Source organism: Cervus elaphus, chromosome 32 (genome assembly GCF_910594005.1).
Source record: "Cervus elaphus chromosome 32, mCerEla1.1, whole genome shotgun sequence".
Lineage (NCBI taxonomy): Eukaryota > Metazoa > Chordata > Mammalia > Artiodactyla > Cervidae > Cervus > Cervus elaphus.
In genome coordinates, this window is record NC_057846.1 from 43,604,809 (window position 1) to 43,632,108 (window position 27,300).

Sequence of the window (27,300 nt, forward strand, 5' to 3'; positions counted from 1 at the left end):
ACAACACATACATAACACACCACATACACAACACAACACATACACAACACATACACAACATACCACATACACACCACATACACAAAACACCACATACACACACACCACACACACACCACACACAACACACCACATACACAACACTCTGTGTACACACAACACACACACCATGCCACACACACACCACATACACATACCACATACACAACACACCACACACACAACACACACAACACACCACATACACACACACCACATACACAACACACACACAACATACCACATACACACCACATACACAACACACCACATACACACACACCACACACACAACACACCACATACACACACACCACACACACAACACTCTGTGTACACACAACACACACACCATGCCACACACACACCACATACACATTCACATACCACATACACAGCACACCACATACACCACATACACAACACACCACATACACACACACCACATACACAACACACACACAACATACCACATACACACCACATACACAACACACCACATATACACACACCACACACACCACACACACAACACACCACATACACACACACCACATACACAACACTCTGTGTACACACAACACACACACCATGCCACACACACACCACATACACATTCACATACCCACATACACAGCACACCACATACACCACATACACACCACACCACATACACACCACATACACACACACCACATAGACAACACAGCGTGTACACACAACACACCACACACACCACATACACATTCACATACCACATACACAACACACCACACACACAACACTCTGTGTACACACAACACACACACCATGCCACACACACACCACATACACATTCACATACCACATACACAGCACACCACATACACCACATACACACCACACCATACACACCACATACACACACACCACATACACAACACTCCACGTAACACAATGAATACACACAACACATACGTAACACACCAAATAGACAACACACCATGTACACACAACACAACACACACACCACATACACATCACATACACACAACATACACATGCACGTACCACAAATGCACACACCACATACACACTCACAAACCAGACACACACAATATGTACACAACACACACCACATACACCACATACCACATACACACTCACAAGCCAGACACACACAGCATGTACACAACACACCACATACACAACACATACACACAACACATACACATCACATATACATCACATACACACACACCACACATACACACATACACACACTCACACACCACACACACTACACACCTCACACACAGTCACATACCACAAACACACATAGCACATATACAACACACACAAACACACGCTGCATACACATACCACATATACACACTCAACAAACCAGACACACACAACACATATGCAACACAGACAGGACACATATGCAACACATATACACCACACACACACATCAGACACACACACCACATACACAACACACACACTCACCACATACACAACACACACACAAACATCCACACTCACAAAACCAAGAAGCGGCAGCAAAGTGCTTTTGCCCTTGTCTTCCCTCCTAACAAAGCCAGCCTGCAGGACAGATGACGTGTGTGGTGTAGGGAGCGGTGGGCAGGCAGTCAGGACATGCATTTTGTGTTTGCTTGTGTGTCCTTGGTTTGCTGGCCTTTTCAGGGCTCTATCAATAACTCGCTGCACAACCAAAGTCACCCTTGTTAGTGGGATCTCAGCCTCCCCATCTGTAAAATGGGCAGACTGGATCCACCCTAAGGTCTCCTATAATGTCAGAGTTTCTCAAGAGGAAAACTAGAGAGAAGTGGGGGAGGGAGGGGGCCCGCCTCCCCTGGTACCCAAAGGCGCTGTCTGGGCAACAGCCCCATCAGAGACAGCCCCGGATCAGATGCACAGAGGATGGTGGGAAGAGGCGTAGAAACGCTGACAGCGCAGGCTGTGGACAGGCAACCTGCTCTTTCGCCCCGATTCCTGACTCACCGGCCCAGCTGAGGCCCAGGTGATCTGATATGAGCGTCATCTTCATGTCGGCCCGGTCTGTGCCACTGAGGAAACCTGGGGAAAGAGCATTCTGTTTAGCAGCCTTGGCAGGACACAGAGCCGCCCGGCATGGGCGGGGGTCCTCGAGAGCGCTCAGGTCACGCTCCGTGTCCCCCCAACTGGCGGCTGAGCCTGAGAGGGTCGGTGGAGACCCCCGCCGAGGGCTGAGCCGATGGTGTCCGCTCGGGGGGCTCCCGGCGACACGACCTCCCTCGCCGCCCCGGGGGAAGGGAGTGAGCGCAGAGAAGTGTGTACCCGTTGTGGACTCGCTGAGAAGGCTGTATCTCAGGGCCAGCGGCGTCAGCGTCCTCCTCCGCTCGTCGGCTCCGCTGCCCTGCAGGAGAGAGACCAGGAGGGGGCGCTGTGGGTGCGGGGAGGACGCCCTGGCGACGGGCAGCCCCAGGACGCACAGGCTGTGTATGGCACAGGGGCGGGGGCGGGCGAGAAGGAGTCGATGAGGTTCACGTGCTTCTTTTCTAGTGATAATAATAAGCTCGTGCGTGCGTGCGAGGTCGCTTCAATCATGTCCGCCTCTTTGCGACCCCATGGTCTGTAGCCCACCAGGCTCCTCTGTCCATGGCATTCTCCAGGCAAGAATACTGGAGTGGGTTGCTGTGCCCTCGTCCAGGGGGTCTTCCAGACTCAGGGATGGAACCAGCGTCTCCTGACTTGCAGGCGGCTTCTATACCACTGAGCCGCCGGGGAAGCCCAATAATAAGCTCACACAGCCCTAATCACATGCCAGGCCCTGCCTGGTGGTCAGAGCTGCCTAAGGCAGGTACCATCATTCTTCCCAAGTCACCAGCCCAGAGGCTGGAACAACCCACCCAAGGCCGCTCAGACAGTAATCGGTGGAGCTGGGGTTTGCATTCTTAAAAAAAAAAAAAACAAAAAAAAAAAAAACGAGCTTTTCTTTCTGAATTCCTTTCTCAAAAGACCTGTGCCCAAGCCTTTGCATGCTGGCGCTGTGGCAAAGCAGCAGGGGTGCTTGTTCAAGGCTTCGGGAGCCCCTCTGGTGCAAAAGAAGTCGGCTCCCCCTCGTCTTTAGTCAGGAAAGAAAACCAGCCTCGAAGTCTGGACGTGGCCTTGCTTGTCTAGTTGGGCATGAAAGGTTGATGATAAAAACACCAGGAGTCACCAACACAACGGAGGCGGTCCCTCCATCCCTGGGGCAGCCTGGTGCTCCCTGGCTGGTGACACTCAGTCCTCATGCCTCCGCTGAGCTCAGAGCCCCGGGCAAGCACTGGGCTAAGACACCAGGCTTCCCTTCTCTGGGGAGGCCTGGCCCCTGAGCAAGTTCAGGAGAAAGAGGCTCCAAAGAAGCCCTGCTGTGAACCACCAGCCATCTGGTTCTCAGGCCTCGCCTTCCAACTTCCCGGAGGGGGCGTCCTGGGGAGCTCGGGGCCTCGGGGTGTCACCCTTGCACCCTGACGTTTGCTCCTGAGCTTTGCAGGAAGGACTGGGCCACAGCCTGTGTCAGAGGAGAGCCCAGGGCCTTTCTCCACCCTGGAGGGTGGGGAGGGGGGCGCATCTCGGGCCATCTGTTGGCCGAGGGCCCCGGCGGGGCGCTCACCTTGGTGCAGGGCGGCATGGTGACGTTCAGGTGACAGAGAATGTGCTGCGTGTCCTCGTACTTCATCGCCTTTCGCAGGAAGGACAAGGACCCTGCTGGCTCCCGACTGCTGTCCCTCACCTGGACTCAGTCACACAGAATGGAGGGTCGGGGGCTGCCCTCGCCCCGCCCAGCCCGGCCACTAGCCCGGCTGGCTCAGAGGACACCCCCCTCCCCAGCCTGGCCACCAGCCCAGCCGGCTCTGGGCTCTCTGCCTCCCCAACCCCAGCCACCAGCCCGGCCAGCTCAGAGGACACCCGCCTCCCCGACCCCGGCCACCAGCCCAGCGGGCTCTGGATCCTCTGCCTCCCCAACCCCAGCCACCAGCCCGGCCGGCTCTGGAGCCTCTGCCTCCCGAACTTCTAGACCCGAGTGAGGGGTGGGCTAAAGGAGGGCGCACCTTGACGGGAATGGCCAACCGGTTTTCCCGGAAGGACTGGAAGAGGAAACTCCGTTGCTGAGCGGCCTTCTTGACGGGAACCAGGTTCCCCGAGAGCTCGGCGAAGAGGGGCATGCCCTCCAAAACCTGTGGGAGAGAGGGAGCAGATGGGAACACGCAGACACCTGGCCCCCTTGTCAGCCCCGGTCTCTCCCTCCCCACGAGCCCAGAGGCTGTGCCCTGGGAAGCCCCATGGAGGGTTTTGGAAAGGTCACGGCAGATACTTCTTTACTTCAAAGGGTTTTTTATATTAAGCAGAACTTTCCACATCTCCCTGTGTGGTTGATTGCCGCTGCTTATCAAAGGACTCCAGAACTCCACTAGCAGATCATAATATGGCTCCAGAAAGCATTTCTCTCTTTTAACACCCATCCAACAGTGTTTCATTTATGCGAGTGCCAGAAAGGCCACGCGGTATTTTAATCTCACCCATGGCATAACGATCCCTACTATGTATATAAAACTGAGAAGTTACCAGGAACCCATTTGACAGATGAGGAAACTGAGGCCCAAAGAAACACAATCCTTTGCCTGGTTAGTGCCCCAAACAGCATTTGAGGCAGGTCCCAGCCTTGGGCTCCTCCTTCTGGCCCATCAGAACCCCTCGAAGGCTCAGGACAGCCTCTGAGGCCAGACCCTGGGCAAGGTCCTGGCTTGTTACACAGCTTAACCCGAGTGAGGACTCCAGAATGGGTGACAGGCTCACACCAAGGCCCGCACTTCGCTTCGCCTCCCGTTTGCCCAAGCTCTCCCCTGCTTCCCCGTCTGGGCACCGCCCAAACCCTGGTGGGGCAGAGAGAGTAGGACAAGTCCTTTCTCTACCGTTAACTTAGCTGTGTGACCTTGGGCAGGTTACCTAACCTCTCCCAGCCTCGGTTTCCTCATCTGTAAACTGGTGATAAGAAAAGGACACCCTGTTGCAAGAATCAGGGGAGATGATGTCACTTGAGTCTTTTTTTTTTCTATTTTTTAAAAAAATTTTAAAGATTTTTTTGTCTTTGATGTGAACTGTTTTTAAAGTCTTTATTGAATCTGTTATAATATCTCTTCAGTTTCATGTTTTGGATTCTGGGCTGTGAGGCATGTGGGATCTCAGTCCCTGACCAGGGATTGAACCCATGCCCCTGGCATTGGAAGGTGATGTCGTAACCACTGGACCACCAGCGAAGTCCCTCAAGCACTTTTAATAGCATCTGGGAGGTGAGAATGTTAATGAACGTCAGCTCTTAGTACCACTGGGCGGACAGCCTGCTGCCTCCCTGAGACACGCAGGGCGGTGTCCTCAGCTTTGGGGCGGCCCCCCAAGGATGCTTTTCAAGAGGGACATGCCCAGGAGCCCCTCTGCAGAGGCCACCCTCCTGACGGCTTGGGGTTCCAGTGCCACCTCCCCCCCCCACCGACCCGCGGCCCTGGAGGTGCCGTCTCCCCTCGAGGCAGGAGCCCGGCGGAGGGGGGCCCAGCCCCTACCTCGATGTCCCTGCTCCGGGCCACCTCCACGAAGTTCTCATGCTGCTCCAGGGTCTTGTCCACCTTGTCGTCCGTCATGCAGTAGCATCGCAGGCGACCTTCCCGGGGGTCGTTCATCTTGGCGAAAATGACAAACTTGGCCATGTAGGGCACCGCGGTCAGCTCCTTGTATAGCTGGGTGGCAAAGTTCACGGCTTCAGCCGTCCGGGGGCAGTCCGACAGCCAGAACCTGCAAGGAGGGCAGCCTTGAGCCTGTCCCTAAGCGTCCGGGGCAGGAGCGTCCCCTCCATCCACCAGGATGGCCTGTGAGCAGGGCGGTGGCCACTCAGACAGCCCCGGTGGGGGTGGGGGTGGCGCTTTCAGGTGGAGAAGGGGAGGGACAGCGGAGGACCCTCGGGCTTACAAGGTCAGCCTGAGCACGGCCACCCCTGGGGACAGCCGCCCCCCTCGCGCAGGGCCCGGGGGCCGCGGGGTCAGGCCACGGGGCGGGATCTCACCTGGCAGAGACGTTGGTGGTGAAGGTGGCGCACTCGTTGGCATAGACGAGCTTGGTGGTCCCCGTGATGTCCTCCCACTGGGCCTGGTCGGTACCCCCTGCCACAGGCGTAGACAGGGCTGGGGGACCATCTCCAGAGGCCGACGCGGGGCATGCACACCTGGCTGAGGCCCTGATCCCAGCCCCCCACCCCCACCACCCTGCTCCCCGTGACCTCCTCCCCCTCAGGGAGGACCCCCTCCTCTGGGGTCCGGGGGCTCTTCAGGGACAGGGAGACTCTACCTGGAGGCAGCCCCCCATCCCTCCGAGGGCCTCATCACTCCCCAGCTCCATGCCCTCCCGTCTCCGAGGGACGCCCCTCACCGATGACGCTGCAGAGCAGCCGCAGGCTGGTGGTGTCCCCCTCCCCGCTGTCCCGGGGGTTGTCCATCCAGGACGGGGGCAGCGGGATGCGGAGGCCAATGGGGCGGTGGAACTTCCGGCGCCTTGGCTCCACGGTGACGATGGGGCTGAACGTGGCCTGGTTGCCCAGTAGTTTGGTGACCAGCTCATCAGGTACAGGCTGGGCCTGCGAGGTGCCCAAGGGGGAAGCTCAGCCCGGAGCAGCCGAGGGGCCCATGGGCGGGGACAAGAGCTGCTGTCCTGGCAGGTGCAAAGGTCTCCTGGGGGCTGGGGAGGGTTTCCTGCTGATGTCCTGCCCAACTCCCCTGTCTGAGCCCCAACCCCCGTTTCCCTGCTGCTCCCCACTCCCCGGGGCCTTGCTCAGCATCAGGCACCTATCCAGGGAGCCACATGGCTGCCCCTCAATGCTGACCCGGCGGTTTAAACACGTCGTCTAGGGTTTCCTGCAACTTAACGGAGCGTCTGCCCTATCCCAGCCACCCAACTCTCTTCTGAGCTTAAGGTCAGAGCCCTCACGGGACTTTTTAGGCAGTGGACCAACAGTTAGACATGTCCTGGGGACAAAGGCCATGTGCAAGGATGAAGGCTATCTCCAAGGGCCCTGATGCCTTGAACCCGGTCCAGGTTGACGGGGCCCCAGCAGGCAGAGAGGCTGCGTGCATCACCTGCAGGGCCAGCTTCACCCTCTTGGTGACCGCGTTCTCGGGGAAGGTGGCCTGCACCAGGGGCACCAGCTTGCTCGTCAGAGAGCCGCCCTCGGGGCCGATGGTGTCGTAGTCCTGGTAGAGCCGCGACATGATCACGAAGTACAGGGGGAAGTCGGTGGTGACGATGCGGCAGACGCGCTTCTTCTCCAGCTCCTCCAGGCTCCCCAGTTCTGCAAGCACACGCACACGCCCGCCTGCCGGTCACCACCGTGGGCCCCCAGGGCCCCTCGTCCCGGCTCCAGCACCGCCCCCTCTCCAGCAGGGGTGGGAAAGAGTCCAGGCCCAGACAGAGCAGCACAAGGAGAACAGGCTGCAGGGGGCCTGGGCGCCGGAGCTGAGCCGTCTCTAGACTCTCAGGGCACCCCCCACACCAGGAGGCACCGCCAGCCCACCCCTAGCGCAGCCTTAAACCCTCTCCTCCAGGAGGAAGGCGCTGCTTGGGCCCCCGGGGCTCGCTCACCTTCATCCATCCCGTTGAGGATCTGGTCCAGGTAGCTCTCTCCGTAGCGGTTCTTGTGTTCCTTCCACACGGAGCCGTTTTCACTCCGCAGCACCACGAGCTCACGGTCCCCACGGCCTTGGGAGGCGAAGTGGGGGATCTCCACGATGACAGGGCTGGGGGGGACAGAGGGGACAGGCGAGGGGCTGGATGCAGGTGTGTGTGCCGTGTGGGCGACGGCCGTGGGCTCGGGAGGCAAGAGCAGGCAGGCGGGGGGTAGCGGGGTCCCCCCAACGGGCTGGTCCTCACAGCAGACAGACCTGCCTCAGGTTCTCGGGATGCCCCAGGACCCTCTCATCAGGCCCAACCTCACTTCACAGGGCGCGTCCTGCCACGGCCACGTGGCTGAGGCTCGGCAGAATAACCCTGACCTTGGACCTGACCTTGAGAACCCATTCGTGTCTTGCACAGGGGACCAAACCCCTCTGAACCTCAGCATCCTCCTCTGTCAGTCTAGACAGTGGCATTTCCTCAGGAGGATGGTTGTAGTTGTTGCTGTTATTTAGTCGCTGAGTCGTGTCTGACTCTTTGCAATCCCACGGGCTGTAGCCCACCAGGCTTCCTCTGTCCATGGGATTCTCCAGGCAAGAATACTGGAGTGGGGTGCCATGCCCTCCTCCAGGGGATCTTCCCGACTCAGGGATGGAACCAGCATCTCCTGCATTGCAGGCCGATTCTTTACCGCTGAGCCACCAGGGAAGCGAGGAAGGACGGCTTTGAGCGTCACATTTAAAGGGGAAATCAACGTGAAAATTTACAGCTGCTCTGCAGTCGGTGGAAGAAAGCTGGGGGCGGGGGTGGGAGCGAGACAGGCCATGGACGCAGACGGAAGGTCAGGGCCTCCTGGGCCAGGCCTGTCCCAACATGGAACCCATGGTGCCTGAAGGGGGCAGGGTTGCCAGGAGAAGCAGGTCTGCTTCAGGAAAGGTGAGGGGGGCCTCCGAAACCATCAGACTTGTCCTTGGGAACAAGGCTGCAAGGCTGTCTTCTAGGAAGCCCGTTTCAGAACTTAACGAAACCTCGGCGCGGGGCGGGGGGCCTCCGAAGTAGCCGTGTTCATCCCCTTCTAAGAGCATCACATAGGACCTGAGGATGTTAAGCTTGCCCCAGGCACCAGCCTCCTACGTGTACCTAGGAGCCCAGGGGCTTCTAGTTCTGACAAGTCAGGACACAGAGAAAGCAGGCTGGGCAGGGGCTGGGGGTGGCGGTTTCTGGGCTCGCCTCCCCTCGGCCTGGGCGCGTCAGGGACGGGTCAGGGGGCAGGGGAGCGAGCTCTCACCTCAGAAACTGGACGCCCGTGGGCCCCAGCGCGATGACCCTGCTGGCCAGGCCCTCCTCCTCGGCCAGTGGGGGCGGCGTGGGCAGCTTCTGGGGCTTCACCAGGCGGCAGGTGATGCGGGTGGGCGCCGCGCACGTCCGCGGCGGGACCACCACCCTCAGGCCATTGTGCCGGCTGCCCCGCATGGAGCCCCCACGGGCGTCCACCATGAAGCTCACCAGGAACCTAGGGCACAGCGGGTTTGTGTCGGCCTCTCCCGGGCGGGCAGCCAGGCGGGCAAGAGGGGCCAGGGCCGCCAGCCCCTCTCAGGCCACTCACCCTGTGTGCACTGGGCTGGCCACGGGGCTGATGTTGTCCGAGGTCTCTGTGGCCGGGCTGCTGGGGATCAGAGAGTCTTCATCGTACTCTTTGGACACCTGGGGATGGAGCGGGGAGGGGGAAAGGCCAGCTGTTATCACCAGCGGGCCATAGCTCCAGCCGATGGTCCCGGCCAGTGGACCTCACGCAGAGGTCAGGGAGGCTCGACCAGCCAACAAGGGCCCAGCGAAGGAGGTGCTGCCCGGAACTCACTGACCCTTTGGGACAAAGCTCACCCAGAGTCTAAAAGGGAGCGCGGGCCTCCTGGGACCTACACGGCCTCTCCTCGGCTCAGGACCCTAGGCGAGGACTTCCGACGCTGGAGTGAGTCCTCCCTCCTGTCCAGCCCCGGTCTCAGCTCACGCACCACGCGCACGTCCGGCCTGCCCCCTGCCCCCACCTGCCCCGTGAATCCTGCCACGTGAGCTCCACGCAGCTCCTTTTCACATGTGAGTTGGCACCAGAGCCCACGCCGTCACCTACAAGCTGCCCAGCTCTGAGAACAGATTGCACCCCCCGATCCCAGGGCGGGGGGGGCTTCCCGCTTCTTCCTCTGCAAATGGGGCGGCCCCCTCTTCACAGTGATGCTGTAATTGCAGGACCTCAGGGCTGCCTCAGCCCAGGCCTTGTCCATCACAAGGACTCACGAAGCCCGTAGGTTCGGATCCTACCCCCACCCCCTCCAGCTTTATTCTCAACTTGGCCCTCACTCTAGCATCCCCATCAGCCCAGGCACCCACATCCGTCTCCTTCACTGGACCCCCAGTGCATCATCCACCTCTCGCCTCCTCTGAGAACCGTTGCCCTTGACTCTGATCTGGAAGGGCTCCCCGCTGCCCTCAATGCTGCTGAGCCGTTGGGTAGTCACCTGCCTGCATTCTGAGACCCTCCCCAGCTGGACCATCTGCTCCCATACCCTCCCACCCGGGGTCCCCTCCAGGGCACCTGGCGGGACTCCAGGAAGCCCCTGCTGACTCGGTTCACGACTTAGCAGGGCCTCAGAGTGAACGGTTGCCCAGGGAACAGCAGAACCCGGGTCCCCCTCGGAGCTTTCTCGTCGCTGTCTTCAGCAGCATGGGGGGAATATACCATGGCAGTGCGAGGGCTGTATCTGACCATATCTCCCAAACTGCCCCCACCCCGCGGCGTGACACCACCATCGCAGCCCTCTGACCTGCCCTAGGGTGGGCGGGCTGACCGGACCGCGTCACAGCCATCCTCTCCCATTGCCCCACTGGGGTCCAGGGCTTCCGCCGCTGCTTTCAGACATGTATCCCTTCAGCGGGGAGGAAGAGACCAGCCCTAGCTGGAAAACCGACACGGCTGGCTCAGTGACCACGCTCAGGGTGGCTGTTTCCAACCTCTAAACACTACACTGCTTCCATCTGATCCCAGAAAACCCCTTGGCCCTGGGAAAAAAAGAGTGCCAGCTAGCATAAAAATTAAATCGAGGAGCATTACGTTGTTTTAAACCATACCACCCATTTTGGGGACAAATTCAAGCGGCATCGAGGGAAGCCACAAATAGGGTATTATAATGAGTAGCAGCCACGCTGGGGACAGCTCTCCTTGACATCCCCTTTCTACCTGGACTGGTATTTTTAAGTTCCCAGTAATCCCTTGAGGAAGGTGAGGCAGAAACTGTCCCATTTTTATGGATGTGAAACAAAAAGGTGCCGAGTTCTGGACTTGCCCGCAGCTCCACAGAGGTGCGGCTGCAGCCTCGGGGCCCCCTCTCCAGTTCCGGGACCCATGGCCCCCATGGGTGCAGACAGCGTGTGCACAGGGCGTGTGTGCAAGAGAACATGGGCTTTGGAGCCAGAACTTGTTCTGTCAGTTCTCAGACCCGCCGAGACTGGCGTGAGGGCGTCCCAGGCACCCTTGGGCTCTCAGAGACTCAGCTCTTCAATAGCTGGGGTTATATGAGTGCTGGGGGCCCAGCTGCTGCCAAAGACACGTGAAACCTGGGATCTGCAGGGCCTGGTAAGTGCGGCGAGCTTTATGAATTCTTCCCAACCTGCAGGTCATCTCAGAGCAATCACTGCCTGGGGAATCTGTTCCCCGCCAAGAGGAGGTAAGAGAAAGGATGTGTCTCACCTGATCTGGCTCTTCGGCTCTGATCACCACTGTCTCAGGTGTGACGCAGGGAATCCGCGGGATGGCTGGAGATTCTACCCTGTACGCCGAGGACATTGGGACATTAGGGCGCGATCCTTCTGCATAGCCCATCATCTTCCACTGGGTGCCTCAGGGAGACATTTCTGTACCCCCAGGATCACCTATCCAATCCGATCCTGTCCCCTCCACCATCTGAACCCCACTGGCACAGGTGCTACTTCCTGGCCTCCCCCCCTCCACCTCTAGGCCTTTCCCCAGAGCCTGTCTTGAGCCTCAGTTGAAAGACTGCCTCCTCCAGGAAGTCTTCCTGCCTGTACCACCCCAGTTCTATAGCCTTAGTCCCCTTGTTGAGGGAACTCTTGCTCTGGCCATAACATCTTATTCTGCATCACGGTCTGACCACTGGGTATGTGTTTTCATTCTACCAAATACATCTGTAGGTTCTCCGTAGTTGAGGTCTTAGTTTTGTGTTTCTGACTGAAGTTCAGTAATACTAATCACAGGTTCCCTTCTCCTTGGTCCACGGCCCTCTTTTGTATAAGCCCCGGAACCAAGCTGGCACATGTCTGTCTTTTCAGAAAACCCCAAGGGCTCAATGTTCCTATAGACTTGTTGCTTTCAGGTTCGTTCACAGAATCCCTGTGTGCGCCAACACACACACATGGGAACAGCTCACTGCATCCCTGGAGGAATGAGAGACTCGTGCCAGGCAGACGCAGACCCTTTGTGGGGTTTCCCTACTGGACCGGCTGATGGAGAGACGAGGCCAGCCTGTGAGCTCAGCTTGGCAATAGTTTCTTTCTATTTAAATTTCTTAACTGAATGAAAGGTTCACTAAATTATATAGTGCTTTACAATGTTCAAAATTTCACACACGTGATTTCATATAATCCTATAACATATGTGTGTGTGTTAGTCACTCAGTCATGGTGAACTCTTTGCGACCCCATGGACTGTAGCCCACCAGGCTCCTCTGTCCATGAAATTCTCCAGGCAAGAATACTGAAGTGGGCTGGAGATCTTCCCAACCCAGGGATCGAACCTAGGTCTCCCGCATTGCAGGCAGATTCTTTACCCTCTGATCCACCAGGGAAACCCCATCCTATAATAACCGACCCCTTTTTTCGACAACGGTTTCTAATGGGATCTCCCTCAGTGGATTTTTCTGGAGCAAAACTGACTGTTTTGAAAGGGGGAGGGGTGTGGACAGAGCACTGAGGGAGGGGAGGAGGAACAGTGGGAGGCAGCGACCCCGGAGAGGGTGGCAGGCTGTAGGGGAGACATCTGCCCCCGCCTGGCACCCCCAGTGCAGGTCTGGCTTATCCTAAGACACTGGGCCAGCTCTCTGTCCAGGCCTGGCCTTCCTGGCACCTCCCTGCTCCGGGATCTTCTACCTCGAGTCTGGGGAGGAGGGGTCTCCCCCCACGGGAGCATTTCTTACACTTGGTCCAGCTTCGGCACGAAATCCAGCAGCTCTTTCTCTTCATCTACATCTCTGGCATCTGGCCTCTCTGCCCTGGGGCCAAGATCCTCCCCTGAAACCACACAGGTTTAAGTGAGTGATAGGAAGGAGATACTCTCTTTCTTTTTAAAAGGTGTCTTTCCCACTCCTCCTCTCAATGCTCGCCCCTGCTGGGGCATGGGGCAAGGTCTCTGATGCTCAAAGCGGACCATAGCAATGTCTTCATCTTCAACCAGCCCTGCACCTCCAGCCCTGGAGCCGGGCAGCCAGTCCATAACATAGTCTGCACCAGGCTTTGGAGAAGATAACAACTCAATCAAAAGGGACTTTCTTCCTTTTGTGTGTGGCGGGGGGAGGGGGGTGGCATGCCTCACAGCATGTGGGATTCAGTTCCCTGAAAGTGTGAGTCGCTCAGTTGTGTCCAACTCTTTGCAACTCCACGGACTATGCAGTCCATGGAATTCTCCAGGCCAGAATACTGGAGTGGGTAGCCTTTCCCTTCTCCAGGGGATCTTCCCAACCCAGGGATCAAATCCAGGTCTCCTGCATTGCAGGCAGATTCTTTACCAGCTGAGCCATCAGGGAAACCCAAGAAAACTGGAGTAGGTAGCCTACATCTTTCTGATCCAGGAATTGAACCCAGGTCTCCTGTATTGCAGGTGGATTCTTTACCAGCTGAGCTACCAGGGAAGCTCTGACCAGGGATCAAACCCATACCCCCTGCTCTGGAAGTGCAAAGTCTTAACTACTGGACCATCAGGGAAGGCCCGGAAGGAACCTTCTTTGCCTGACAAGCTCTACTTCAGAACAGCCCTTGTGGAGGGTGCTCTTTTCCTAAAGAGGTGCTTCTGTTCTTTTCCACGCCACACGCGACAGAAGAACAAACCCCCGTGGAACAGAGCCCATCCGTCTGGAGAGGCACTAGGGGCTTGTGTGACCTCAGCGGCTGAATCCGCATTCCCGAAGCCCATTGCCAGGAGGTTCAACTTCTGTCTGCAGCCCCGACTCTGCCTCTTTGATTCTCTCTCCTCCTTGCACTGGAGTGGGGGCCCTGGACCTTGCAGGGTCCTTTCCTGCCCCTCAGCGGCCCCTCCTTGTGATCAGGAGCCTACAGGATGGAACCACAGCAGCTCATGCAGTTATGACCGCAGACACAGTGGCAAGTGGCACAGACACAGACGCAGACAGGCCGGAGCCGCCCGCCAAGGCATGGACCGCACAGGCGGAAATGTCCCGCTTGAGTCAAGCTCTGACTGTTATGGAAAGCAGGGGTGGATTAGTGACAGCTTGGGTGGCTGAGGGTGAAATGCACTCATGAGAAAGGACCACAGGGAACAGAGAGTGTTTCATACCCATTATAGTTATGTGAGCAGTTCCTGGAAAGCAAAGAAAGAGCCACGTTTAAGGAAGGACAGGACTGAAGTCAGGCCAAGTGAGCGGTGTCTCGTTAAAGGGCGTTCAGGAGAGCTTAGCCCACCAGGCTGCACAACTCCTGGCTTACCAGGGTGGAAGGGGCCAGAGAGAGAATCTGCTCCAGCCCCACCCTTGTTAATCACAGGATTCTCTTCCAATTTAAGCGAGGAGACAGGTGTACTTGGGGCAGGAAAAAGTGCTACAAGTACCCCACGGCCCACAGAAGTGGAAAACGCAGTCATTTCATAACAGATCCACCCCCGAAACCGACTGACCCACCATGTGGTCTGAAGAGCAGCTGATGAAAAGGAATTCTTAACACATTTTAAATCAAACAGCTTGCTATTCGTTCAAAGCACAAGGAACGCACCAGGTGGAATTTTATGACAGTTCCTTATGGCTCTGAGAGCTGATCTGAGCAGAATCACACTCCATGTATGCTATATGCAAACACACGTGTATTTATGCAACTTTCTGGGATTTTCTATTTTTAATCTCTGTGATGTTAGATTTCCTTCTCCTCAAATCACATTAAAGAAGCCCTTTTGATGAGGGACAGCATCATTAGAAAGTGGTTCTGTCCAGCTGCGACTCTGACGACCTGGTGACCGGGGGTGACGGCCAGAGGCCCCCTGGTGAGTGTTCAGAGTCCCGAGTGCCCCCCTTCAGCCTGACTCGACCCGCACGTGGGATGGATCCCAGCCTGTACCTTCATCTTCAGAGACATCCAGGATCTCATCCACCGTCTCGGGGAAGCTCATCCGGTGCTTGTCCGTGATCAACTGAAAAGAGAAAAAAGCAAGGAATTCAACCCCAACACCGCAGTGGACCCTTTCACCCAGCCGGCAGTTATCTGGTCATGACTGGAGACCGGAAGGAGATGAGAAAAGACGTTTGTCCCAAATGAAGAGAAGGACAAGAGGGTGTCTGGGGTCTGGCAGGAACCGTAGGGGGCGATGAACGGAACCCCAGCTTCTGGTTGCCTGGTCCCGGCCCTCAACTCCGTCCGGCCGCCCCTTGGTCTGGTCCAGGCCCCAACTCTTCTGGCCACCAGGTGGCAGTAAAGCCCCGCCTGATGGAGGAGAACCCCCAACACCACCCACCGCACCCCGAACCCCCAATTCTTCAGGCTTCAAGCTTCCCTCAGGGATCCCAGGACCCCAGAACACGCTCCACTTCCCGGGGTACCCCCGAGGGCACCCTGCAGGTGGTGCGTGTCTGAGGTGGGGGTGCAGGAGAGGAGCAGACGTACCTCGACGCTGGTTTCGTCGGTGACAACCTTGAGCACGTCTGTTACAGAAATGTAGCCCAAGCGCTTGGCTATGGCGAGAGGCGTGGTTCCATTCTGGGGAGGGGAGCAGACGGAGGGCGTGATCAGCCCAGACCCACACCCGTCGTTCACACCCGGAGCAAGACCCCGCATGCGTGTGCGCCCAGATGGGTGTGGTCAGTGGTGCTCAAAGAGACCGGCTGCCCTGGTACGTAAATCGCCAGTGCTGGGTGTTCAGAGATCTTGCCACCGAAGTCAAGAGCGGCCGAGAGGGAGCCAGTGGGAAGGTCAGGGTCAGGGAGGCACCGGGTGGGGTTGGAGGAGTAAGGGGGCCCCAGGCGGTACTGCCCACGGCTGCCAAGGCCAGTTCTTCGGGTGTCAGTTGCTGAGCGTGGAAACAGTTCAAATAACCCACACACTTCAGTGAACTCTTCTAAGGCCAGCCAGAAATCCCAAGTCACCAGAAAATAAGGGAGGGGCAAATTTCTACTCTGATTTTAAAAGGAAGAGCTAAGTGAAACTAAATGGATAACTAGGCTTTCCTTCTTTTTTCTTTTTCTAACTTTTTGGCCGCGCCACGTGGCATGTGGGACCTCGGTTCCCTGACCAGGGGTCGAACCCGCGCCCTTTCAAAGTTCTCTGCTTCCAGGGTCTACCCCACGCAGATTCGGTCCCATCCACAGCTACGGCTTCAGCAACCACAGCGACAGTCAGAGGTCCTCACGTTTTCCGAGCTGGAAGCAGTCATGGAGATAAGCCAGTATCTCTGACAGTCCCGTTGTCCGGGGAGGAAGTGACCCCTGAACAGTGACAGCTGACGTGGCTGAAGACTCGGCCAAGGCCCCCAAACATCAGGAGCCCCCCGCCAAGACACTTGGTTTTGTTCGCTCTCGTCACACTGAGAACAGCTTCACAGATTTTAGCAAGGATTTTACTAAGGGTTTTGACAACATTTAAACAAAAATAAAAGGGGGAGGGTAAGCGGTGCTACTAGGATAACCTTCCACCTTCCAGAAGGAGGCCCCATGCCCCCGGGAGCCTGTTCGGACCCCAGATGCTCTGGAGGATGACCTGAGCTTCCCCGGTGAAGGCTCGTCTCAGCGGCCCCCGGGAGAGCAGGTGTCCGGAATCAGGGCCCCGGGCGGTACTCACCGAGCTGACCTCGTTTGGGGAAGCACCATGTTTGAGAAGCAATGTCACGATGTCCGTATGGCCCTGTTGAGCCGCCTGGTGCAAGGGGCTGTATCCGAGCTGTAAAGCGGGGAGACATTTGGGAGGATGAGCTAGCGACAGAGAAAGCACTGCCCACCCACCACAGAGCCTGTGTCTTCTGTACGCAATTTCCCCGTTTCTTCCTCCAGCGTCAAAGCTGAAAATTGAGGCGGAGCCCCACGTGTGCCCAGAGTGATTCTAGGTGCCTCTGTATCTGGCACTGGTCTTGTTACCGACTAGGGTCTTGGCTTTTCCAGTCAATAGAAATTGATCAGAGGGCAGACAAGAAACTCAGGCAAGGCTTTATTGGGGCCCCTACTACAGCCGGGATGGGGGGTTAAAAATAAGTAACAGGTTCCCTTGCTTGCTCCCCAAGGCGATGGGACAAGCTGTTTCCTGACATGGACTGATGGTAGGGGCGGGTCCAAGGGTCAGGCTGGAGGGGTGACTCAGGTGGTTTGCCCTTGGGTGGTGGTGTGTGCGGGGGGCATGCACAGGACCCCACTTTTGCTTCTGACACCCTGGTTTTGCTCCCAGCTCTTTAGAAGTGGCAGCTGGGTTTTTGGTCTCTGTGTATCTTGTCATCCATGACTTGCCCCAACTGCTCAGGCACGGGGTTATTTTTAGCCCCTTACAGAGTCTTTGTATCTTTGTTGCTGGAGATATTTGTCCTGGTACAAGCCCTGCAGCAAAGGCGGGTGGCCCCAGCGTTGTCTCCGTCTCGGGCGTTCCCATACCTTGGTCTTGGCATTGACGTCTGCCTGGTGCTGCAGCAGAAACTTCACCAGCTTGATGTTCCCGTAATGACTGGCCACGTGGAGTGGAGTGTAACCCATCTGGAAAGTAACAGAGGAGAGAGAGTGACCGGCAGGGCTTCTGGGGACAACACGAGTCACTCTGAGCTGGACGAGAAGGAAACTCGCACGGTAACGGCGGTAAAGGGGAGGATGGATGAGGAGGCCTTGGCAAGGTTGGCAGCGGCTCCCTGGGGTCAACTGTCCAGGCCGTCAGAGGCCAGGGGCCTCGGAGGGGCGCGGGGCTCAGCGTCAGGCAAGCGCAGCGTGAGGTGAGCAAGGGATACTCAAGGCGGGCAGGCAAGCGGGTGATGGGAAAACCGGCCCTGGGTCTGGGGAAGAGGGCCCGGCAAGGAGGCGCCCGTGGGCGTTAAGTCTTGGTGGTGAGCGAAGTTCCCCAGATGAAGTATGGTGAGAAAAAAGTGGTGCTCACAGAACTGAGGCAATATTTACAGGGAGTTCAGAAAAGAGGGTGGGGAGGGGGCAGCAAAGAGGGAGGAGGGAAGGCGGAAGAGACCGTGCTGCAGAGGCCAAGACGGCGCACTCGGAGAGCGAGGGAGCCGGGAGGGCAGGGGCCCGGCATGGGAACGAGGTCCCTGCTGACCCGGACAAGACCCGCCCTGCCCTTCTATCTGGGCTACTGAGTGGTACAGTCAGGTACCACGATGGTAGGAACTGGCCATGGCTTGAAATGAGTGGGCTTTCAGTATTTATTCACTTGAATTTTGGCCACAAAGGAGGTAATTCTCAAGGAAGCTGTTATGCTGAATATTTTAGTGCTCCCTCCACAGGCTGACAGGCCAAGGCTCTCTTGGCCCCTAAGTGTCCTGGGGAGCCTGATCCCAGAGACCATCTGGATCCAGACCCCACAGGCTGGACCTGAAGTGATGGGCCAGCTTTGAGATCTCTAAGTTCTAATAAAGGTCCATCTAGTCAAAGCTATGGTTTTTCCAGTAGTCATGTATGGATGTGAGAGTTGGACCATAAAGAAGGCTGAGTGCTAAGGAACTGATGCTTTCCAACTGTGGTGCTGGAGAAGATTCTTAAGAGTCCGCTGGATAGCAAGGAGGTCACACCAATCCATCTTAAAGGAAATCAACCTTGAATATTCATTGGAAGGACTGATGCTGAAGCTGAAGCTGCAATACTTTGGCCACCTGATGCAAAGAACCGACTCACTGGAAAAGGCCCTTATGCTGGGAAAGATTGAAGGCAGGAGAAGGGGGTGACAGAGGATGAGATGGTTGGACAGCATCACTGACTCAATGGACCTGAGTTTGAACAAACTCCAGAAGATGGTGAAGGATAGGGAAGGCTGGTGTGCTGCAGTCCATGGGGTCACAAAGAGCTGGACAAGTCTTAGCGGCTGAACAAAAGCAGCAGCAAGTTCTAACTCACAGAATAGGACCTCTCAGGACAAGATCCCAAAAGACTAAACTGCGCCAGCCAGAGAACCTCAAAGATCCAGAACATTCTTGGATTTTAAGCAGGTTCCTGTAGAAGCTGTAGGCAGTTGGGGATAAAATACGTCTTGGATTTTTCTGGGAGCCTTTAATGGAGCTCTGGAGGGGGCTGGGGCTGGAGGGGTATTGCATTGTCCCTTTCTTTTAATACACCTGCCTTGCAGTGAAAAGGAACAAAATGATGCCTCTTCCAGGAAGCTTCCTTCTTCCACCAAGTAGAGAGACCCTCTCCTCCCTCCCTCTATGCTCCCTCGGGTTCACTAGCACCCTCCTTGCACCGGACATCACACCCGCTGTCCCTTTCTGCCTCTTACATCATCTGCAGGCGCCTGGAGGCAGATTCCACTGTGTGCTGGGCACTGGGTTATTCTCCATCCCCCACCCCAGAGCCGACCCTGCTGCCAACCCTCTGCACACAGAGAGGCTCTGGGAATGCTGACCCGCTCTGAGCCAAATCCGGACCAGAAGGCACAGAATTCTCCAGCACATCCAGGGAAGCCTGACATTTTGACACCTGGCTCATGTAAGACAGAGGTTGAAATCATGACTCACTACAGAGGCTCAAAGAAGTTTTAACCAACTTCTTAAACTCCCCACTGGAAAGTGAGTCCATTGACCTGGGGTCCACTGCTGCCCCTAGGAAGTGGCTGACAAGAATGGGCCGCTGTGTCCTCGGGGTTTCAAAACTCCTGGGATGGACCTGTGAGGGAGGCCAGAGTGGGCAGGCCCGTGGGCGCAGGGGGAAGGTGTGGACAGGATGCAGGCTGTGGGTCTTACCCGGGTGGTGGCGTCCACCGTGACACCGTGTTTAATCAGCACGTCTGCCACTGGAACGTGGCCTTCTTGTGCGACCAGATGGAGGGGAGTGAGTCCACTCTGGGAAGGAAAAGAAGTTCATCAGCTTGCAGCCAAGATAGAGTTCTAGGTCACCCTGGGAAAGCACTGAGGTTTGGGAGTCAAACTTGGCTCTGTAGCCACTAACCAGCTATCTGACCTCGGGCAAGCTCTTCTAGGCCCCTACATCCTTAGCGAAAAGATGAGGTGGTGGAACTAAGCCAGAGGTCCGCAATGGCTTCTGCTAAGGGCCAGATCAGCAATATTTTAGGCTTAACTCCATCAGTTATAATGAGAAAGCATCTTTGGCAACGGGTGAACAAATGGGCATGGCTGTGTTCCAATAAAACTTTATTTATACAAACAAGTGGTGGGCCGGATTTGGCCTTCAGGCTGTAGTTTGCTGATATCTGAACTACATGAACTTTATTGTCCATTTCAGTGGTAACATTTCTTATTTCCACAACTCGAGATGAGCTTCAAAGTCTTGGTTTCCTTATCGAGAAAATAGGGATTCTCACTGACAAATCTCAAGGGCAAAGGAAGGCTCGCTTGAGAAAACATAGACAAAAACATGTTGTAAAGCAAGATGTGCCATTTAAATGCAGTCTGTGATCCGCACACCCAGCCAGTGCTTCGCTGGAAAAAGGATGGGACGATGGAAGATCCTGCTGGGACTGAAAAACGCCAGATTCTTGAAGTTCTCATCACATCCTTCTCATAGTGCATAGGAGAGTGTTAGTCGCTCAGTCGTGTCTGACTCTTTGCGACCCCATGGACTGTAGCCCACCAGGCTCCTCTGTCCATGGAATTCTCCAGGCAAGAATACTGGAATGGGTAGCCATTCCCTTCTCCAGGGGATCTTCCTGACCCAGGAATTGAACCCAGGTTTCCTGCATTATAGGTGGATTCTTTACCATCTGAGCTACCAGGGAAGTCCATCCATCATACAAGGATGGTAATACTCCAGAAATCTTGCTTGATATGTGTGCACTCACAAAAAAAATGCCAGGAAAGCCTTCTATCTCCTGTACCTGACTCTACAAGCCTTCCTCACTGTGGGGCAAATGGGGCTGCCCCCTCTCCAGAAGCTCCATTCGCCCTCCCCTGCCATCTGTCCTTTCCCCCTGGCTGACAGGAGGCCCAGGGGCAGTGCCCCCCACACTGAAGCCAGCGAAGTGGGCAGGGATGCCCAGAGAAGAACAGGTCCTGGGTCAGTCCCAGCTACCAGGCGCCGTGCCTGACCCCTGGGATAACACAGGAGCCTGTCTGGTGATGGGGGATGTGGATGGATGGGCATGTCTCCAGGGCAAGGCATGGCCATCCTGCCCCTGGTCCCTGACAGAGCTCACTTAAATGGTACCAGCAAGTAACCAATATAAGGGTGCTGCCCTAACGGTTCCCTCCTGGGGGTCACCTGTCCAAACCTGTCCAGAAAGAGCCAGCAGATCCAGTAGATTCTTAAAGAAATATTAAGTTATCCTTAAAATGCTTGCCCTTCTGAAACTGTATTATGTTCATGTATCATCTAAAGAAGTGACTCTCTATAGCGTATGATTCCATTTACAAGAAATGTCCATAACAGGCAAATTCATGGTGACAGAGAGCCGATGAATGGTTGCCAGGGGACAGGGGTTTGAGGGAGACGGGATGTGGCCACTAATGGGTCTGAGGTTTCCTTTTGGGGTGGCGGGAATGTCCTGAAGTTAGGTAGTGGTGGTGTTCATTTAATTCTGCAAATATACCCCAAACCACCAAATAGTACAGTTCAAACCAGTGAAGTTTATGGTATGGGAGTTACATTTCAATAAAACGGCTGCTTAATAAAAGAAGTGACTCTTATAGACTAAGAGAACGAACTTACGGTTTCTGGAGGGATGGACTGGGGGAAGGGATCGTTAGGGAGTTGAGGATTGATATTTACACACTGTGTATTAAATGGATAACCAACAAGGACGTGCTGTATAGACAGGGAACTCTGCTCAATGTTCTGTAGCAGCCTGGATGGGAGGGGAGTTTGGGGGAGAATGGACACAGGGATATGGATGGCTTAGTCCCTTCACTATTCACCTGAAACTACCACGACATCCTTAATTGGCTATACCCCAGTACACAACAAAAAGCTTAAAACTTACAAAACAAAACAAAAAACAAAAGGAGTGACTCTTAGCCTTTCTTGGGCCACGCCTTCCTTTGAGAGGCTGATGAAAACCACGAGGAAGTCACCGGGGAACCAGTTCCCAGGTCCTCCCTCCACAGGTCACACCAGGAGGGTTTTCTACTCAGACGCCAATAGTCCCTGGACTGATAATCCCATTTAAGGGACAGGTAAGCATTGAAAACAATGCCTTCCCTACAGAAAAAGAATATTTAGTTCCAACTTCATACATTCCTGAATGTAGAAACTGGCCTCTATTTGGGAAAGCATGCAGTGGATTTCAACAGTGATCTTTGTGTGGGTTCTTGAGTCATTCTATTTAGGAAGGACCAGCCAAGGCTTTGGCATCAGGTAGGCATGGGGTCCTACCACCTTGGAATTAGCAACCTTTCTGAACCTGTTTATTCATTTATAAAACTGAGATAAAACCTACACAGGGCTGTTGTAAGGGTCACACACATGCACACACTCACACACACACACACGTGCAACACCTGATTCAGAACCCAGGCACACCACACCACAGGTGCTCCCAGTCTTCAGCTGACCCCCAACGTGATCGAGTCTACAGGAGTGTCGCAGACGCGTGTTTACCTTGTTGCCCAGGTTACCGTTGGCCTGTTTGGACAGCAGGAGAGCCACCATCTCCGCGTGGCCCTCCTGAGCTGCCAGGTGGAGGGGGGTCACGCCTTGCACCGACTCCGCGTTCGCCGAGGCCCCGTACTGCAGCAGACTGCGGGCCACCTCCAGCTGGTTCTGCTTGGCGGCGATGTGCAGAGGGGTGTAGCCGTTCTGAAATAGACAGGGGCCCCCGGAGCCTGCTTACAGGAGTGCTGAGTTGACAAGCTGAGCACATGCCTTCTGGTTCAGATCCTCCGAGGCGGGGCCAGGAGGTCTGGTTTAGGGCTGGTGTCACCCGGGAGGGCTGCTTCAGTAAACAAACAAACCGACCGAGTCCATTGGGTTTGGAGAGGCTCCCGGACCAGTAAAGCCCTGTTCCCGTTCTCTCCATCTATGTTCTGGGCCTGAGTACCCTGTCCCCAGCAGATGCTAGGATTCAGCCAGGCAGCCTACAGAGCAACCAGCAGGCTAGGTGCGGATGAAAACACAAGATCCTCTTTCCTGCCATGAGAAGAGCATCCGGACAGTTCATGGAGGGGAAAGAACAGAGCTCTTTCTGGCTCCCTGTGCGGCTGGCCCAAGAGCTCCCCTTGAGCTCCGTGGCTTCAGGCAGGTGGTGTGAGGGGACAAGCCCCTGGCAAGGGACCTGGAGACATGGAGTCAGTCCTTGGCTCACTTTTATTTTATTTTTTATTAATTTTTATTGGCGGACAGTTGCTCTACAAGTCCCTGATCTACTTTAACCAGCTGTGTCACTAGGGGCAAAAGAGTCAATGCCCTCTGGACTCCCTTTTGTACTTTTTTAAGGCATTAAAAGTGGATAGTGTAGCTAGGACCTGCAAGCAACCTAGATGTCCACTGACAGATGAATGGATACAGAGATGGTGGTACAAGGTGGCAGCAGACCAATACCTTAAAATCCCAGTTTAAAGCACTGAGGGACAGGGTAAGATCCATCTCCATAGTGGATTTTATGGGGAAAGGAAAAGTCACTTACCCAAAGAAGGAAACTGAATAACGAAAATCATTCTCTTTCGAGGAATTACGTAAGACCATTCTAGTGTTCCTCCTTTTAGATTGGATTATGTTATGAGAAAACATTAAATCCTTTGGAGGCTGTGTTCCCCTGACAAGACTGGCATTTCGATTATAGTAAAATTAATTAAACAAAATGAGTTTTGTACTGTATCAAGAAGGAGCCAAGGAAAGAGGCAGGGTTCGGTGGATCAGGCCTGAGATCTGGAGTCAGGCCCACATGGAGAGCCTGCTCTCTGAGCATCAGAGAATCTTCTGACTTAAGAACGCAGGTGCTTTTAGCTGGAGCCCTGCTTCTCAGACTCGTGTGTATATGAAATCACGTGGGATCTTGTTAAAGCGCAGATTCTGACTAGGCGGGCCCCAGATTCTGCATTCTGAAAAGCTCCCCGGTCAGGATGAGGTGAGACCGGGGTGAAATGTGGTGAGGCTGAGGCCCACCCAAGGTGCCACGCTGCAGCCTGCGTTCCATTCCCTGCATGGAAGCAAGGATCAGGGACTTCTCCTGTGAAGAAGAGGTCCCTGGCAAGGGACCTGGGGATATGGGACTCGAGCACTTATCCTTGTTGGTATAATCGGGAGTCCAGGCCACTAGGCCAGACAGTGGAGGATGTGCGGCAAGAACAGCATCCTGTCCTGGCAACGGGCAAGCTTGCCCTGGAGCTCAGGCTGCCGGGTGACCCCCGGTTAAAACCGAGATACAAGAGCAACAGTCTGTCTCAAATCAGGGGCCAGCCCCTCGGAGCTCCCTCTGAACCAGGACTACAGGGAATGAATGACCTCACAGGGGCAGGAGAGTCAGGGAGAGATGACGTGAGCCATAAAAGGCTCCTCTTTCCCCAGGCGGTGAGCTCGTCCAAAGGAACACACACGCTGGAGAGAGAGCTGCCTCAATGTTAAAACAACATCATCATCGGAATGAGAAAGGGGCGGGTTTGGTTTGGGTGCAGAGAGATTTGCATGTGAAATTCTACAAAATTGCCAGACTACTTTGGAAACTATTTTTTGCCATGGAAACAAAACCCATCTGTACAGGGTTTATGTGTGGATAAAGCTCTCTTTAAATACCATGGGGCTGGCTCCGATTTCCTTTATATAAGGAGGGGTGCGAGGAGGAGGGGAGTCCAGCAGTTTTATTTTTAGAGGCAGGAGTAAGTCACATCCCCCGCGGGGCCGCGTGCTGTCTGCGCAGTGATGCGGGCTCTGCCACAGCAGGGGTGGGGGACTGGAGCCCAAGGAGACAGGGTGTCTGGGAGAGGCTGTGTGCTGTGTCTCCAGGAAGGCGATGCTGTAAATATCAGACGAGCATCCGATCTGAGCAGGGAGGGCAATCTGAAGGCCAGCACAGATCTTCCCCGACCAGGCCGCATCCCCACGGGAGTTTGCAGGGGTCAGCTGGGATCATACTTTGACCCACCCGAGACCCCTCCTGCTGAAGGGCTGAGCACCGGGGTTCGCGCCCCGCCCCCAAAATCTATAAATTATCCTCACTCACACTTTCCTTTCTTCTGAGTCTCGACTGTCCATCTAACAGTGAGCGGAGAGACTGCGTGTGTCCTTTGCCCCGAGCCCTGCTCCCTCTCCTCACCCTCCTTCACTTGGCCACCAACCCCCAAGGCCCCTCTGCCCTTGCAGATCTTGCCACCCTCTCATCTCATCCCGCAGGGGGGCAGCCTGTCCCCCCAAATGATGCTGGTGTCAAGCTTCATCTCTGTACCTTGTTCTGTGCCCTGCAGTCCACTCTAACATAAGCCCCACCTGCTCCCTACACTCAGGGTCCCTCAGGGGTGATGTACCCGCGACTCTGAGCATCTCAGGGGCTGGAGTGAGGCTGGTCAGGGGCCACGCGTCCCCGTGTAACATATGGACAGAAGGAGCACCGCTTCAGAGCCTGAACTCAGGAGGAGATCAGAGCTGGGGGAGACTATTCACCTTTAAAACAGGTTCTGTGCTTCAAGGTTCTGGCAAGTTCACCCCCTGCCCTGAATATTCTCCAGGGGGCCCCTGTCCCGGCATCAAGAGCATGAGATCACCCCCCACCCTGAATATTCTCCAGGGGGCCCCTGTCCCAGCATCCAAGAGCACGCTGTACACGCTGACCTCTGAGGTCAGGCCTGGGGACACATCTGTTGTGTGAATAAGTCCCCGCTCCGGGAGGTGACCTGTGGTGGGAACTGCCCCCACCCCCCACCCCGCTCCTTGTCCCCCAGCGCTGCGGGCAGCTCGGCGGCCTCAGCGCAGCCCGCCCGGGGGGGTGACAGCGGGCTCCCGGGGCGGGCGCTGGGGTGGGGACCGGCCGGGAGGCTTACCCAGGCGGGGCTGTGCGGGGAGCCGCCCCGGGGCAGCAGCAGCTTGACGATGTCCAGGTGGTTGTGGTGCACAGCCACGTGCAGGGGGGTCAGGCCGTTCTGTGGGGGGACGGGGACAGCCTTCACTCAGGGGCGGCCCCCGGCCAGGCCTCAGGAGCCAGGCCTAGGGGTCCGAGTCACTTCTGCTACCCAGGAAATCCGCGGAAGAGCCACGTCAGAGCCAGGCCACTGGAGAACACAGCCAGCGGAACCTGGGCCACCTCCTCAGCCCTGGGGGCCACCCCTCAGTCCTGGGGGTCACCCTCTCAGTCCTGGGGGTCACCGCCTCACTCGTGAGGGTCACCGCCTCAGTCCTGGGGGTCACCCCCTCAGTCCTGGGAGTCATCTCCTCACTTCTGAGGGTCACCCTCTCAGTCCTGGGGGTCACCCCCTCAATCCTTGGGGTCACCCCCTCAGTCCTGGGGGTCACCCTCTCAGTCCTGGGGGTCACCGCCTCACTCGTGAGGGTCACCCCATCAGTCCTGGGGGTCATTCCCTCACTCCTGGGGGTCACCACCTCACTCCTGAGGGTCACCGCCTCAGTCCTGGGGGTCACCCCCTCAGTCCTGGGGGGTCACCCTCTCAGTCCTGGAGGTCACCTCCTCACTCCTGGGGGGTCACCTCCTCAGTCCTGGGGGGTCACTCTCTCAGTCCTGGGGGTCATCTCCTCCGCCCTGAGGGTCATCCCCTCACTCCAGGAGGTCACCTCCTCAGTCCTGGGGGGTCACCTCCTCACTCCTGGGGGGGTCCCTCACTTCTAGAGGATCACCTCCTCAATCCTGGGGGTCATCCCCTCAGTCCTGGGGGTCACTCTCTCAACCCTGGGGTCACCTCCTCACTCCTGAGGGTCACCCTCTCAGTCCTGGGGGTCACCCCCTCAATCCTTGGGGTCACTCCCTCAGTCCTGAGGGTCACCCCCTCAGTCCTGGGGGCTACCTCCTCAGTCCTGGGAGTCATCTCCTCACTTCTGAGGGTTACCCCCTCAGTCCTGGGAGGTCACCTTCTCACCCCTGGGGGGTCACCTCCTCAGTCCTGGGAGGTCACCCTTTCAGTCCTGGGGGTCATCTCCTCCGCCCTGAGGGTTATCCCCTCACTCCAGGAGGTCACCTCCTCACTCCTGGGGGGTCCCTCACTCCTAGAGGTCACCTCCTCAATCCTGGGGTTCATCTCCTCACTCCTGGGGGTGGTCACCTCCTCACTCCTGGAGT

At 56.3% G+C, this 27,300-nt stretch overlaps 1 protein-coding gene across 4 annotated transcripts in view; it reads right to left on the reverse strand.

Moving 5' to 3' along the window:
* Positions 1–27,300, reverse strand: part of ANK1 (ankyrin 1) — a 240,003-nt gene that overhangs the window by 39,349 nt on the left and 173,354 nt on the right. For all 4 annotated transcript variants that reach the window (XM_043893247.1, XM_043893250.1, XM_043893248.1 and 1 more), the window contains exons 16-36: positions 26,054–26,152; positions 22,683–22,880; positions 19,874–19,972; positions 17,577–17,675; positions 16,780–16,878; positions 15,610–15,702; positions 15,067–15,139; positions 14,297–14,320; positions 12,924–13,017; positions 11,462–11,540; positions 9,326–9,423; positions 9,008–9,232; positions 7,690–7,844; positions 7,188–7,399; positions 6,484–6,688; positions 6,122–6,218; positions 5,625–5,853; positions 4,119–4,244; positions 3,680–3,799; positions 2,362–2,440; positions 2,047–2,121 (exon numbers count right to left, since the gene is read on the reverse strand). In XM_043893247.1, the coding sequence (XP_043749182.1) occupies positions 2,047–2,121; positions 2,362–2,440; positions 3,680–3,799; positions 4,119–4,244; positions 5,625–5,853; positions 6,122–6,218; positions 6,484–6,688; positions 7,188–7,399; positions 7,690–7,844; positions 9,008–9,232; positions 9,326–9,423; positions 11,462–11,540; positions 12,924–13,017; positions 14,297–14,320; positions 15,067–15,139; positions 15,610–15,702; positions 16,780–16,878; positions 17,577–17,675; positions 19,874–19,972; positions 22,683–22,880; positions 26,054–26,152 (2,578 nt within the window). The remainder of the gene's footprint in view (positions 1–2,046; positions 2,122–2,361; positions 2,441–3,679; positions 3,800–4,118; positions 4,245–5,624; positions 5,854–6,121; positions 6,219–6,483; positions 6,689–7,187; positions 7,400–7,689; positions 7,845–9,007; positions 9,233–9,325; positions 9,424–11,461; positions 11,541–12,923; positions 13,018–14,296; positions 14,321–15,066; positions 15,140–15,609; positions 15,703–16,779; positions 16,879–17,576; positions 17,676–19,873; positions 19,973–22,682; positions 22,881–26,053; positions 26,153–27,300) is intronic.